General features: G+C 65.9%; 3 protein-coding genes across 3 annotated transcripts; 1 reads left to right on the forward strand and 2 right to left on the reverse strand.

The window, feature by feature from the left end:
• The first annotated feature begins 48 nt into the window (after window positions 1–48).
• On the forward strand, window positions 49–3,406 carry EIF3G (eukaryotic translation initiation factor 3 subunit G). The gene is made up of 11 exons (XM_056325962.1): window positions 49–160; window positions 837–886; window positions 1,326–1,418; window positions 1,514–1,602; window positions 1,853–1,912; window positions 2,151–2,255; window positions 2,346–2,535; window positions 2,646–2,753; window positions 2,851–2,987; window positions 3,083–3,189; window positions 3,312–3,406. Exons 1-11 carry the CDS (start codon window positions 141–143, stop codon window positions 3,325–3,327), a joined length of 975 nt encoding a protein of 324 aa, XP_056181937.1. The 5' UTR covers window positions 49–140; the 3' UTR covers window positions 3,328–3,406.
• Window positions 3,407–3,618: 212 nt separating this feature from the next.
• Window positions 3,619–8,816, reverse strand: LOC130143270 (uncharacterized). Its single transcript, XM_056325966.1, is given in 11 exon segments — window positions 3,619–4,888; window positions 5,724–6,104; window positions 6,604–6,974; window positions 7,055–7,131; window positions 7,229–7,354; window positions 7,440–7,483; window positions 7,485–7,548; window positions 7,647–7,723; window positions 8,284–8,388; window positions 8,390–8,455; window positions 8,560–8,816. Coding segments are annotated over 11 exon segments (2,646 nt in total). The 5' UTR covers window positions 8,764–8,816; the 3' UTR covers window positions 3,619–3,757.
• On the reverse strand, window positions 5,232–6,766 carry LOC130143268 (translation initiation factor IF-2-like). The gene is made up of 2 exons (XM_056325963.1): window positions 6,609–6,766; window positions 5,232–6,104 (listed from the first exon to the last, which is right to left on the reverse strand). Exons 1-2 carry the CDS (start codon window positions 6,678–6,680, stop codon window positions 5,436–5,438), a joined length of 741 nt encoding a protein of 246 aa, XP_056181938.1. The 5' UTR covers window positions 6,681–6,766; the 3' UTR covers window positions 5,232–5,435.
• Window positions 8,817–8,858: the final 42 nt, after the last annotated feature.

Raw genomic sequence — 8,858 nt, forward strand, 5'->3', positions numbered from 1 at the left:
TTGCTTAGCAACCGCCTCCCGGCGTGCAGAGCGGCCCCCTCGGCTCCGCCCCTTCCGCTTCACACGCCGGAAGTGGCGCAGCGCCGCCGGAAGTGTGGCGCCTCCTTCCGGGCGCTGAGCGTGAGGGCGGTGCGAGCGCGATGCCGACGGGCGACTACGAGTGAGGGGACGGTGACGGGCCCGGGGGGCCTGGAGGGGTCTGGGGGTTGGGCCTGGGCTGGGCCCGGCGGGCCCCGCGGGGGGAGGGGGGACCTGGCGGATCCTGGCCCCCGGTGAGGCCTGCTGGGCCCTGGCCCCCGGTGAGGCCTGCTGGGCCCCGGGGCGGCCTTCGGGTGGGCTGTGGTGGGTGAAGGGAAGGGGGCAGCGGAGGTCCTGGGGCAGGAGCGGCGAGGGGCAGTGGCCCGGGGCGAAGGGGGCAGCACCCAGGGGCCTGGGCCAAAGGGGGAAGGGATTGAAGGGGCAGCACCCCAGGATGAAGGGGGCAAAGAGGGGAGCACCCTGGGGGCCCGGGGTGAAGGGGGCAGCACCCCAGCGTGAAGGGGGCAGCACCCCAGCGTGAAGGGGGCAGCACCCCAGCGTGAAGGGGGAAGCACCGCGGGGCCCGGGATGATGGGGGCAGCACCCTGGGGAGGAGGGGGCAAAGGGAGTGAAGGGGGGAAGCACCCTGGGGCCCGGGGTGAAGGGGGCAGCACCCCAACGTGGAGGGGGCGAAGTGGGCAGCACCCTGGGGTGAAGGGGGCAGCACCCTGGGGTCTGACGGGTTAGCAGGGTTCCCCGAGCGAGGGCACAGGAGGCCCGGCGAGGGTGGCGGGTCTGAGGCTCTGCTCTTTCCACAGCTCCAAGCCCAGCTGGGCCGACCAGGTGGAAGAGGAGGGTGGAGAGGACGGTGAGTGTCTCTAGGCCACTTCCCTCCCCATTTTCCTCCTGCTGCTCCTCCTGCCGGCAACTGGAGGATTTTCCTGGAGAAAAAGAGCAGCTGCTGCTCCTGCTGCAGCCCAGAGACGCAGCTGCTCCTCATCCAGGGTTCAAAACAGGTTCCTTGGCTCTTCTCAGAGGCTGGTCTTGTGAGCAGAGCGTGCCTGACCCAGGATAAGGAGCAGGATATAGCTCCCCACCCTTGCTCCCCACTTTTCAGGGGCTGAGGAAGCCCGGGGACTTGGAGCAGTCGAGATTTTCCGGCTCTTTGACCTTTTTCTGTGCTTGGGGGAGAGAGCGGGGCACCTCCTCCCTGCGGGGAGAGGCTGTGCCAGGACGTGGGGTTCCTGCCCCCTCTGCTGGGCTCACCCCAAGCGATGGGGTGACTTTTCCCCCTCGTCTTCCCGCAGACAAATGCATCACCAGCGAGCTGCTGAAGGACATTCCCCTGCCGGGGGTGCTGGGCGGCAGCCTCAGCGCTGAGGCCGAGCTGCTGAAGGGAGGTGAGAACTGGCTGAGAGGCTTGGGGGGGCTTTTTCCTACCACTCCCCCCCCCCCCCCCCGGGACACCATCCCACTGTTCCCCCCTTCCCTGCAGGCCCGCTCCCTTCCCCGAAGGAACTTATCAATGGGAACATCAAAACCATCACGGAGTATCGTGAGGAAGAGGATGGGCGCAAGGTGAAGGTGAGGAGCGCGTCCCGGGCTGCTGGTTTGGCTCCTTCCTGCTGCTGAGCTTCCTTTTTTCCCTTCGCAGAGTCTGTCCCGGCACAGGGGCTGATCCCTGCCTGCGCGTGGGGCAGCTCCAGGAGGAACATCCCATCAGAGCCCTGTTTTGGCTCGGTGCCTTCGGGCAGCCCTAAACGTGGCCCGTGTGGGGCAGAGGCGCGTCCTCGTCCCTCCTCCTGCAGCCATCGGTTCTTTTGTGCTTTTACAGATCATCCGCACCTTCCGCATCGAAACCAGGAAGGCTTCCAAGGCGGTGGCTCGCCGGAAGGTGAGTATTTCCTGTGGGAATGGAGAGGGAGAGAGGGAAATCAGCGCTCTAGCGGGAACCGCTTCATCCCCCAGCCCTCCACTTCCGTCCGTTCCTTGTCAGTCTCCCAACGACCCCTGGGTGGGGAGCGTTTCCCTGCTCTGCACTCAGTGATGGCTCAGGGACATGCCGTGCAAGCGCCACCCCCCCTCCTCCCCCCCCTTTCCCCCTCCTTTCCCCCTCCCTGTTTTCTCCTCAGAACTGGAAGAAATTTGGGAATTCGGAGTTTGACGCCCCCGGGCCGAACGTGGCCACCACCACCGTGAGTGACGATGTCTTCATGACCTTCATCACCAGCAAGGAGGTGGGTTGGGTGTGGTGGGAGCCCCCCGGTGAGGCCATACCTGGGTGCGTGGCGCATCCCATGGGACTCAGGGCTCTCCCTGTCCCCCAGGATCTCAACTGCCAGGAGGAAGAGGATCCCATGAACAAACTGAAGGGGCAGAAGATCGTCTCGTGCCGTATCTGCAAGGGCGACCACTGGACCACCCGCTGCCCCTACAAGGACACGCTGGGGCCGATGCAGAAGGAGTTGGCCGAGCAGCTGGGGCTGTCCACAGGCGAGAAGGAGAAACTACCCGGAGGTGGGGCAGTTTATGCCTTTACCCTAAATTGGGGAGGGGAGGGGGAGGCGCAGGGAGGGGGCTACCTGTGGGCAGCCTTTCTTCTTCCCTGACGCTTTTCCTGCCCTCAGAGCCGGAGCCGGTGCAGGCTCAGCAGAGCAAGACGGGCAAGTACGTCCCCCCCAGCCTGCGAGACGGAGCCAGCCGCCGCGGGGAGTCCATGCAGCCCAACCGCAGGGGTACGGCGAGCCTGGCCTGGGTGGGGGTGGGGTGAGCAGCTTTGCCTGCTCCCCCACGGCCACTCCAGCAACTGTCACCTTCCTCCTTCCCCCCCAGCCGACGACAACGCCACGATCCGTGTCACCAACCTGTCCGAGGACACGCGTGAGACCGATCTCCAGGAGTTATTCCGGCCTTTCGGTTCCATCTCAAGGATCTATTTAGCCAAGGATAAGACCACCGGGCAGTCCAAGGTGGGCACGGGGTGGGTTTCCCCCTTCAGGGGAGTGGAGGAGACCCCCCCCTGCTCCCTCTCACCCTCTCGCTTTCCTCCCCCCCCCCCCCCCAGGGTTTTGCCTTCATCAGCTTCCACCGCCGCGAGGATGCGGCCCGTGCCATTGCTGGCGTCTCCGGATTTGGCTACGACCACTTGATCCTCAACGTGGAATGGGCCAAGTAAGTGCTGGGAGGGGTCAACTTGGGGGACTGGGGGCCCTGGTCCTGCTGGGGGGCTGTCTGTGGGCCCCCCCCTCTCCCTCCTTGCGCACATCCTGACCCCGCTCTTCCTCCCCCCGCAGACCCTCTACCAACTGAACCTGCCATGCCGGTGCCGCGCTGGCTTCTGGCGAGAGTGGTCGGCACTTCTAAATAAAGACGTACGGTCTGGTATGCACCGAGGTGTCGCTCTGAGCTGCTGCGGGACTGGGGGGGGGGGGGTGTCACTCCATCCCTGTCCCCCTGCCCTGTCCCCAGGCATACGGTGGGGACAGCAGCGACGCGGGAAAGGGCACGGTGCCGCCATTCCTCATGTTTTTTCGGCTCATCCCAGCTTTTCAGCTAGGAAAAAGGGAGCTCCCTGCCACAAAAAAGCACCACACCAGGCTGTGCTCACGGTTTTGCCTTTAATCCTGCTTTTTCCCACATTCCTGCCACCCTTTCCGGGAAGGAAACGCTTCCTCCAAACCACCCTTTCCGGGAAGGAAACGCTTCCTCCAAACCACCCTTTCCGGGAAGGAAACGCTTCCTACAAACCACCCACCGGCTGCACCAGCTGCCTCGGGGACCCCGGGGGGGGCTGCGGTGCTGCCGGCCGCAGCTCCACGCGCTCGGCTCGCTCCTCGTCGGTGCCGCCGGTGCTGCAGCAGCTCTGCAGCGTGTCGGCCAGCGCCGCGTAGAGCAGCGGGTGCAGGCACACGTTGAGGTTCACCAGGATCTTGCAGACCTGAGCGGTGGCGTGGATGGCGCTGGAAACGGCGCAGTTTTCCGCTGCCGGCGGTAACAGGCGACGCCACAGGTTGAGGTTACGAAAAACATGGTAAGGCAGGTAGGAAAAAGCGTAGAGAGCCACTCCCGCCCCCACCAGCAGGCCCACTTTCCGTTTTTCCACCTGACTGAGGTGAGGATTGTGCAGAACGGTGCGGAGAACGGCAGCGTGGCAGAAGGCGGTGAGCAGGAAGGGCAGCGCGCAGCCCAGCGCCGCCAGCAGCAGGCTGTAGGGATAAAACCACCGCAGCCGCCACAGGGCTGCGCTCCCCAAACACTTCCTCACGCCTTCCGCTTCTTCCAGCTCCGCAAAATACAACGTGGGTGCTGAGAGCACCCCGGCCAGCACCCAAACGCCGGCGCTCAGCGCCTTGGCGTGGCGCGGCCGCAGCCGCCCGTGGACCCGCAGCGGGTGAACGATGCCGAGGTACCGGTTGAGGCTGATGCAGGCGACGAAGAAAATGCTGCCGTAGAGGTTGCAATGAAAAAGGAAACGCTCCAGCTTGCACAGCACCGCTCCGTAGCGCCAGTCCTTGGGCGGGTAGTAATACGCCGCCAGGAACGGGAGCGTGAGGGAGTAGAGCAGCCCGCTGAGGGCCAGGTGGAAGGAGTAGACAACGCCGCTGTGCCAGGATCGCCGGCGGCTGACGAAATGGTAGACGGCCGCGCCGTTCCCCGCCAGCGCCAGCAAGAATTGCACCACCAGCACCGACCACACAGACTCCTGGAAGCTGCTGAAGTTCCCGCAGGGGCCAAGGTGGGCAGTCATCTCGGGGGGTTCCTCCTGGAGTCCCCCAAGGTTGTTGCTTTGGGGCTTTTTTGTTGTTTGTTTTTTTGGGGGGGGGTGTTTTGGGGGAGGTTCGCGGTGCGGAGCGCAGTGGCTGCTCACTATCTGCGTAGGGGAAGTGGTGAGTCGAGCCCCCGCCGTGGGGGGGATGACAACCACCTCATCTCATGGTGGGGACAGAATGTGTCCCCTTCTCTGTCCCCCTCCCTCCTGACAATTTGCCCAGCTCTTGGGGGCGCCAGCAGCCCTCCTGGGGGGCAGGCGGGGGGTCCCTGCTCCTGCCTCCAGCCCCACCACGCGCCCTGCTCCCCCCATCCTCCGCCTCGGGGCCCTACGCCGGTCTCTCCCGTCCCTCCCTTCTTGGTGGCAGTCACGTCCCTCCCTTCTTGGTGGCGGTCACGGGGGCACCTCCTGCGCCGTTTTGGGGAAGTTGGGGGGGGGGGGGCAGGGAGGGAAAAGCACTTCCTCTTCGGGCAGCTGCCTTCTGGCGTGGCCAGGAAGGGGAAGGAGCTGCATGCTGGGCTCCTTCCCCACCAGGGCTGCCTGTCCCTGATGTGACAGCACCGAAAGGGGCACCCTGGGTGGGGGAGACCCCACCAGAGCTCAGGGGACCCCACTTTTCCCCCCTCCAACCCAGCACAGCCACAGACAGTCACGGCAAAGGGGTGTGTATTGCACAGGAGTCGGTAGGAAAAGGCGAGAGTTGCATTTCCTCTTCCCCCCCCCCCCAGTCCCGGCGCGTGGCTGGCGGCTGCTGTCTCAGCGTTTCCCCTTCCTGGCACGGCCGGGCCGCTGGAAAATCGTTTTCCCCTTGGTCAGCAGCTTCCCTCGTCCTTTTGGCTTTGAGGAAGCGCGGCCAGAGCTGGGACCGGTGCCCTCCCCGGGCTGCTGGGTGCTTTGCTCCGCGGTGTGGCTTTCGGCCAGCCACCCGCGGCCGGGCCCTGCCGTGGTGCCGCAAGTCTTTTGGTGCTGAGTCTCCCTGCTGCTGCTTCCCTGGCGTGGGGTTCCCCTTCCACCGCTTCCTTGGTGCTGAGTCTCCCTTCTGCCGCTTCCCCGGTGCCGAGTCTCCCCGCTGCTGCTTCCCTGGCGCCGGGTTTCCCTTCCGCCGCTTCCCTGGTGCCGAGTCTTCCTTCCGCCGCTTCCCTGGTGCTGAGCCTCGCTTCCCTGGTGCTGAGCCTCCCTTCCGTCGCTTCCCCAGCGCCGTGGGGTGGGGGGCTGGGGCTGGCAGGATGCTCTTCCTGGTTGTGCCGCCGGCGCCGTTTCCTCGGCCGGGAAGCGCCCGAGGAGTTTCGCTTCCTCTTGGTGCGGTCGGGGAACAGATCTTGGGGGGGAAATTGAGGGGGGGAAGAAAAAATGTTTCAGCAAAATTAGGGGGGACGGGGGGCGGCGGGGGGGGGGGCAACAGGGGTGTCAGTGCGTTTACTTTGAACCGAGATCATGGGGAGCTCAAAGGTTTTGCGTCATCATCCACCAGGAGCCCCCCCAGAGCCCGCCTGGGCTACCAGGTCCCCAAGAAGCCCCCCAGAGCCCACTGCAGCACCTCCACGTCCCCCAGGACCACCCGCTTCGGGCTCCCCAGGTCCCCCCGAGCCCCCCAGAGCCCCCTTGGGCTCCCCCAAGGTCCCCCCCAGATCCCCTCCAACACCCCCAGGTCCCCTAGACAGGCCCCCCTCATCCCCTAGGCCTCCCCCCAGGCTCCCCACCACTCCCAGAGCCCCCCTGGGCTACCAGGTCCCCCAGGAGCCCCCCAGAGACCACTGCAACACCCCAGACCCACCGGCAAGAGAGGAGGGAGGGGCTCAGCACCGGTGCCCCCAGACCCCACCTTTGTCCGGCTCCTCGCCCACCTCCTGCCGGTAATACTCAGCATCGCTCTCCTCCGACTGCTCGGCCGCATCCTGCTGCTCCGGCGCGCCGGGGTCCTCAGCGTCGCTGTCGCCCTCCTGCTGCCGTTTCCTCCGGATCCCCGCCAGGCTCTTCTCCCTGCGGCACCCCCGGCGCTCAGCCCCTCGGCGAGCTGCCCACCGTCGCCCGCCCACCGCTGCCCGCGCTGCTCCCACCTGTGCGCCTCGCGCTGCCGGCCGCTTGCGCTCCACGTCCCCCTCCTGCTTCCGCCGCCGCTCCGCCTTCAGCTGCAGCTTCGCCTCCTTCCGCGCCAGGATCTCCTTCACCTCCGACTCCGTCTTATGGACTGAAACCCCCCACGGCGAGAGCAGGATGAGGCCCCTGGCCCCGGCCCCGGCCCGCAGGCCACCGTTCCCTGGCACTTACCGAAGCTGTGGTAGAGCACGTTGCCCTGCGCCAGGCCCTCCTCCACCTTGACCAGCTGCAGAGTCATGCGGGGGTCCGATCTACGGGGAAGTGGGGGAGGGGGAAAAGCCCCCCCCGTCAGGCTCGGCCGCGTCCCCCAGGGTGACAGCAGCCGCGGCGTCACCGCTGGCACGTACCTCGGTGAGGCGCACGGCGCTCTGCTGCGCCTTCATGTTGCCTCGGCCGGCGTACGCCTGCGGCAGCTCCAGGACGTTGTGGGTCCCATCCTGCTCGGCCTCGCTCTCCGACAGGTTGATGTCCCTGCCGAGGGCCAGGGATGTGTTGGGGGAGGGGCTGGAAAGCACCTTTGGGACCCCGTGTCCCCCCAGGTGCCCCCCCCACGCACTTCACCAGCAGCTCGCTGATGTCTTCCAGGCGGCTCATGTTGGGGGAACTTCTCCTGCAGCAGCTTCTTCAGGCCTTTGCTGACGCCCACAGGCACGACCTTCACGCTGCTGCGAGGAGGGGGAGGGGGAGGTCAGCGCTGGGACAGGGGGCACAGGGAGCCCCCCAACCCCCACCCAGACCAAAAATCGGGGGCACCGACACTCACTAATGCCTGAAATTGAGGAGCTCCGTCTCCGCGTCGTAGCTGATGAGCAAACACCGCTTGATGGTGTTGAGGTTGACCTGGGGGAGGGGGAAGGAGGGAGGGAGGGAGGGGGAAGGAGGGAGGGAGGAGACGGGAAGGAGGGAGGGAGGGAGACGGGAAGGAGGGAGGAGGGAGACGGGAAGGAGGGAGGGAGGGAGACGGGAAGGAGGGAGGGAGGGAGACGGGAAGGAGGGAGGGAGGGAGACGGGAAGGAGGGAGGGAGGGAGACGGGAAGGAAGGAAGAGACAGGAGGAAGAGAGGGAGGCAGGAGAGCAGGGAGGGGGATGGAAGGAAGTGAGGCAGGAAGAAGGCAGCGAGACGGGAGACGGGAGGAACGAAGGGACGGGAAGAACATTTCAGCTGGCGATCCCAGGGGGGAAAAACTTGGCACCTCCCCCCTCCACATCCCTCCCTCGGGATCTTCCTCCTGCCCCTCCCCCACTTTGTATTCCTCCTCCGGGATGCAGCCGAGGAACTTCCCATCCTTCCCCAGTTCTGAGCAACTTCCCATCCTTCCCCAGTTCCAGCGCTCAGCACCACGGTGGTCGCACCCCCACCGAGGCAGGACAACGCCCCTCCCCCCCCCTTCCTCGTTTACCCTGTGGACATTGATGGAGGGGAACATGTTCTGGAACATAGTGGCCATCAGCTTGAGCTGGATTTGTTGGAGACCGAAGTTGCTGAGGACCAGCAGCGGGGGATGGGGTGAACTGCTGCTCGTGCATGCGGTGCCGCTTGAGGGACGAGACCACGTCCTTGATCAGGGAGTACTGGGGGGGGGAGGGGAGATGGGAGGATGAGGAGGATGAGGAGGGGGCTGGGCGCTGCCCTCCGTGCCCATGGGGGTGGGGGGGGGCCTCCTGCTAGCACCCACCTGCATCACCTTGAACGTCAGCGTGGGGCCACCAGGCAGCCGGAAAAGCTTCTGGAGGGGGGAGACAAGGGGGGGGCTGTGCTCAGCACCACGGGGAGCCCCCGCCATGCAGCCCCCCTCCCCCCCCCAGCAGGACACATCAGTGCGTTTACTTTGAACAGAATCACCGCGTGAGCTCAACAGGCTTTTTGTCATCACCTGCATCCGCCAAGGATTGGGGGGGGAGCACCCCACAAAAAAGCAGGGAAGGGGCACACAGCCCCCCTCCATCCCCCCCCGGCCCATGGGGAGGGGGTGGG

This window comes from Falco biarmicus (genome assembly GCF_023638135.1).
Source record: "Falco biarmicus isolate bFalBia1 chromosome 13 unlocalized genomic scaffold, bFalBia1.pri SUPER_13_unloc_6, whole genome shotgun sequence".
Classification (NCBI taxonomy): Eukaryota; Metazoa; Chordata; class Aves; order Falconiformes; family Falconidae; genus Falco; species Falco biarmicus.

What these genes read in the sequence shown, in the direction of transcription:
- LOC130143268 (XM_056325963.1), bottom strand. Translation starts at nt 6,680, where the DNA reads ATGCGGCCGAGCAGTCGGAGGAGAGCGATGCTGAGTATTACCGGCAGG. An exon ending in GGGCGAGGAGCCGGACAAAG is followed by an intron (nt 6,105 to 6,608) that starts GTGGGGTCTGGG and finishes TTCCCCCCCAAG; the next exon opens with ATCTGTTCCCCGACCGCACC.
- EIF3G (XM_056325962.1), top strand. Translation starts at nt 141, where the DNA reads ATGCCGACGGGCGACTACGA. An exon ending in ATGCCGACGGGCGACTACGA is followed by an intron (nt 161 to 836) that starts GTGAGGGGACGG and finishes CTCTTTCCACAG; the next exon opens with CTCCAAGCCCAGCTGGGCCG. An exon ending in CATGCAGCCCAACCGCAGGG is followed by an intron (nt 2,754 to 2,850) that starts GTACGGCGAGCC and finishes CTTCCCCCCCAG; the next exon opens with CCGACGACAACGCCACGATC.